Source organism: Austrofundulus limnaeus, unplaced genomic scaffold, assembly GCF_001266775.1.
Source record: "Austrofundulus limnaeus strain Quisiro unplaced genomic scaffold, Austrofundulus_limnaeus-1.0 Scaffold376, whole genome shotgun sequence".
NCBI lineage: Eukaryota > Metazoa > Chordata > Actinopteri > Cyprinodontiformes > Rivulidae > Austrofundulus > Austrofundulus limnaeus.
The window spans coordinates 110,803-114,601 of record NW_013952778.1 but is presented as its reverse complement, the minus strand read 5'-3'; the positions used below and the strand labels follow the sequence as shown (position 1 = coordinate 114,601).

The 3,799-nt window shown below is 37.2% G+C and overlaps 1 protein-coding gene across 1 annotated transcript in view; it reads right to left on the bottom strand.

The window, feature by feature from the left end:
* Positions 1-446: 446 nt before the first annotated feature.
* The window catches only part of LOC106528387 (uncharacterized), a 20,490-nt gene continuing 17,137 nt past the window's right edge, over positions 447-3,799 (bottom strand). The window contains exons 3-5 of the mRNA XM_014023535.1: positions 2,376-2,706; positions 2,131-2,306; positions 447-1,051 (exon numbers count right to left, since the gene is read on the bottom strand). Of these exons, the coding sequence (XP_013878989.1) occupies positions 826-1,051; positions 2,131-2,306; positions 2,376-2,706 (733 nt within the window). The 3' untranslated portion in view covers positions 447-825. The remainder of the gene's footprint in view (positions 1,052-2,130; positions 2,307-2,375; positions 2,707-3,799) is intronic.

Here is a 3,799-nt window from a genome sequence, read left to right as displayed (position 1 = left end):
GAAAACCCGTCTGGATTACAGCAGACTGACTTCACGTAAAATATACGACAGGTCTGGACCACTCGTAAATTTTGTTTGTATCTGAAAAAAATCGTAGAATACGAAAACATTGGTGAATGCCACAAATTCTCCTAAATCACTCGTACGCACAGTTTAAGAACAAATCTGTGCGTACGAACGGTTCTTGCATGAGGCCCAATGTTTCTCACAGTGGAGACTGAAAGATTAAAACTCTTTCTGTATCCTTCCCCTAAACCATGACGGTGAACAATCTTTGTTTTCAGCTCATTTGAAAGTTGTTTTCAGACTCCCATGCTGCAACTCTTCAGAGAAGACGCAAAGAGGAGAAACACAATTGCCCTCCTTAAATACTCTCTCATAATTGGAGTCACCTGTATATGGAGGTCAAGGGTCACTGAACTTACCAAACCAAATTTAAGTTCCAATAATTAGTTCTAAAGGTTTTAAAATCAATAAAATGACAACGGTACCCAAATTTATGCACCTGCCTAATTTTGTTTAACCAATTATTGCACACTTTCTGTAAATCATATCAACTTCTCTTCACTTCTCAAATATCAGTGTTTGTCCCCCATATGATGTATTTAACTGATTTTTTTTTATCCAAACAATCAATGATTTATACAGGTAAATCAGGAAAATTAACAAGGCTGCCCAAACTTTTGCACCCCACTGTATCTGGTGTTCAAATCAGTGCAGTATTCATAGTACCAGTGTTTCACCTGTTCCTTCTGTGGGTGTACATTCATCATGCTTCAAATTTGGCAACAAATGTCTGATTCACAAATGTCACATTCATCAACATTATTTTTCAGCTGACCGCATCCCCACTCTCTTCAGCGCCTTGTCCACATTAGGAATGAGTTTTTCCTGGAAGTCCCACAGTCGTTTGTCCACATTAAGCTGTTCCAGTGTTAAAAATCCTTTCAGGGCCACACGTACATGAATGATCCGGCACACGTCTAATGGAACCTTGTATTCTGGTCCAAAATATTTAAGCACTTGATGCACCGAAGTCTGCTCCACCATCCTGTGAAGCAGGCACACAGAGGGGTGTTAGGAGAGCAAGTTGTCATTGAATTTTTATGTATTATACAGTAGAAGCTGGCATTTTTTGGGGAAATCCCATGGGTCATGTTATTCCAACACGATTCATGAGAGTCAACTTAACTATTAAACACGTGATTGGAACGGTACAGGATTTTAGCAGGAGCAGATGGGAGCGGACACTAACCGACAGGACAGAAAAATACAAACATAAGACAGGTGTCACCATTTACTTGTTCTCTTTCAATAAGCCTACACTTAATGCAAGTTAAGGAACTACACGGCCCAGAAGCCAAGTGCGCTTCTGGTCGCTGCTTCTGAACAAAATTCAAAGAACAAAAGCAGAAAAACAAAAGTGTTAAAAATTGATTTGCAACGCAAAGTCAACAGTAAGCAGAAAAAAATGGGGAGAAAATCAAATCACACTTGCCTAGAATAAATGAATAAAGAAAATGTGAGCAGTTCAGGAACAGAAGTTATACTGAATGAACAAGTGGAAGACATTTTACCAGGAGTGTGACTAGAATTAATTAATTTTTTTACTGTGGTTTGGGATGGGGCAGGAACAGGAGTGAAAAATTCCCTCCCGTGTCACCCTCAAATATACAGTACAGCTCACAAAAGTTTTTGTGCATTCATGAATGAAATTTAAATATACAAGGTGAGTCAAAAGTTGAAGGGTACACCTTTTTTTTAGATCTTATGTTGAAAAAATTACAAACAGATTGTGGTTTTGAACATACCCTAAAACACAATCTCACACAATGTGGCAAAGTGTTGTGGAATGTGTTGAAGTATAATTAGAGGATGACTCGGCAGCTAATACCAAATTTCAGCTCGATGTCTGTCAAACTGACAGAGATTTTTGTGTTTCCTATAAGGTCAGTTGCGTATAGTGGCATCTTGAAGTTAAATGTTTACATTTTAAGAGTTTCATTTCTCTTGCTTGTGAGATATTGTACTACCAGACTGAAAAATGCTCATGCACATGGGTAAAAACATTACCTCACATTTTCCCTTGTTGTGGTGGGTGATATCCACTGAATGTTTTTCTCAGCTTACCTTGGTTGAACTATCATCTTGTGTGGATGATATATTGTTCTATCAGGATCTTCTCTGTAAATGTGCTCCAGAATATTAATTCCTGGCACCCCGCTCCACTGAGGAAGGTGAAACTTTCCACTTGGCTCGAAGTGCTTCTTTGGAAAGATGTGGTTCTCAATGAGGAACACACCAACCTATGGAAATCAAATTTGTTGTAAAATAAAGGAAATGTATGGATTATTTGCAGGCCAGGGACAACCTACATTTGGATGTTGCTGTTGCAGTGTGTCCATCAGAGACATCAGGTTGTTGTGTTGATACGGCATGATGATCTCATCGATGTCATTTAACAAGACATAACGCGAACGCTCCATGGATCTGTAAATGCACTCGTTTAGCGTGGTGAGCTGGCCGAAGTAATGTATATCACCTCCATGTTGTGAAAAAAGCCAGCCACGAGATGGATTCATGTATTTGTCGATGGGCCAAGAAACTATTTCCACAAATCCTTCTTGGGTGTAGCTCTGCAGGAGACGGTCAAGATCTGGGGCACAGTTGGTCTTGTAGATCACCACTCTGTTTATTCCAAGCAACCTTAGACAAAATAAAGCAATCGTTAGAAAAATAGAATCCTCTTAAAGTGATTGTGACATGCTAAAACAAAGACATCATTAGAAGAAAGAGCTACTAAACTTTCATTCTGTGTACACAGAATCTTTTAATAATAAATATTGCTCATAAAATACTTTAAATTCAATCACTTTGCTGTTTATCACAGTTTTTTTTCCTTTCGAAATCAGGTCAAACACCGGCGCATTTTTGTGATGCATTCCGGGTAACCCAAAACGTAAACAACTATGGTGGAGTATACAGAAACAGAGGACATGGTAAGCAATTTCAGTGACAAATTGAGCAATTTATCTTCAGTTATGGAAGAAGCAGCCGGTTCGAATGATGAACAAGAAGCAGCTGGTTCTAATGAAGGACTGCAACCCTATTTATTTGAGCCGTATTATTCAGGAAGCGATGGTGATTCTAACGTTTGTGAGGAGGAAGGGTCCGACAGTGAAGTGTTGGAGCTGGACTTTAGTCGCCTACAAAACACTGAATGGTAATGCATTAAAAATATCTATGTATTGTTCACCTTTAATTCTGGTTTTATTTAAGAAAAAAAAATCACTTTGAAGTCACTGTTTCAAGTTATGTGTGTGTTCCAACATACAGTATAATGTTCTGAATATATGAATATTCTGAACATCATTCAGTAACCATCGTTCCTATTTCCCAAGTCTTGAGTTTGATATTTCTGTTTATGTTACCTGCACACAGTTTTCATGAAATAAATCTGTAAATTATATTTATATATTTTCCCTAAATTTTGTTTTAATGTGACACATCACATCAAAGTGAAATTTAAGTCAATTTTTTCTAAAAACCACAGCACATTTTCAGATTCCTGCTTTTAAAGCTACGTTTTACTACCTGGAACAGAAACAACTTAATTAGTTTAAATAATAACACATTAATATTTGATCTGAATCATACTATTTGGTAAATCTAATGGTGATAATCTAATCATGATCTAAATTGTATTTTTGATACAATTGAAATGAGGAAATCTTAAATAGTATTTTAATGTTAAAATTCACTACTGCAAATAAATCAAAGCTCTGCTAGATTATGAGGA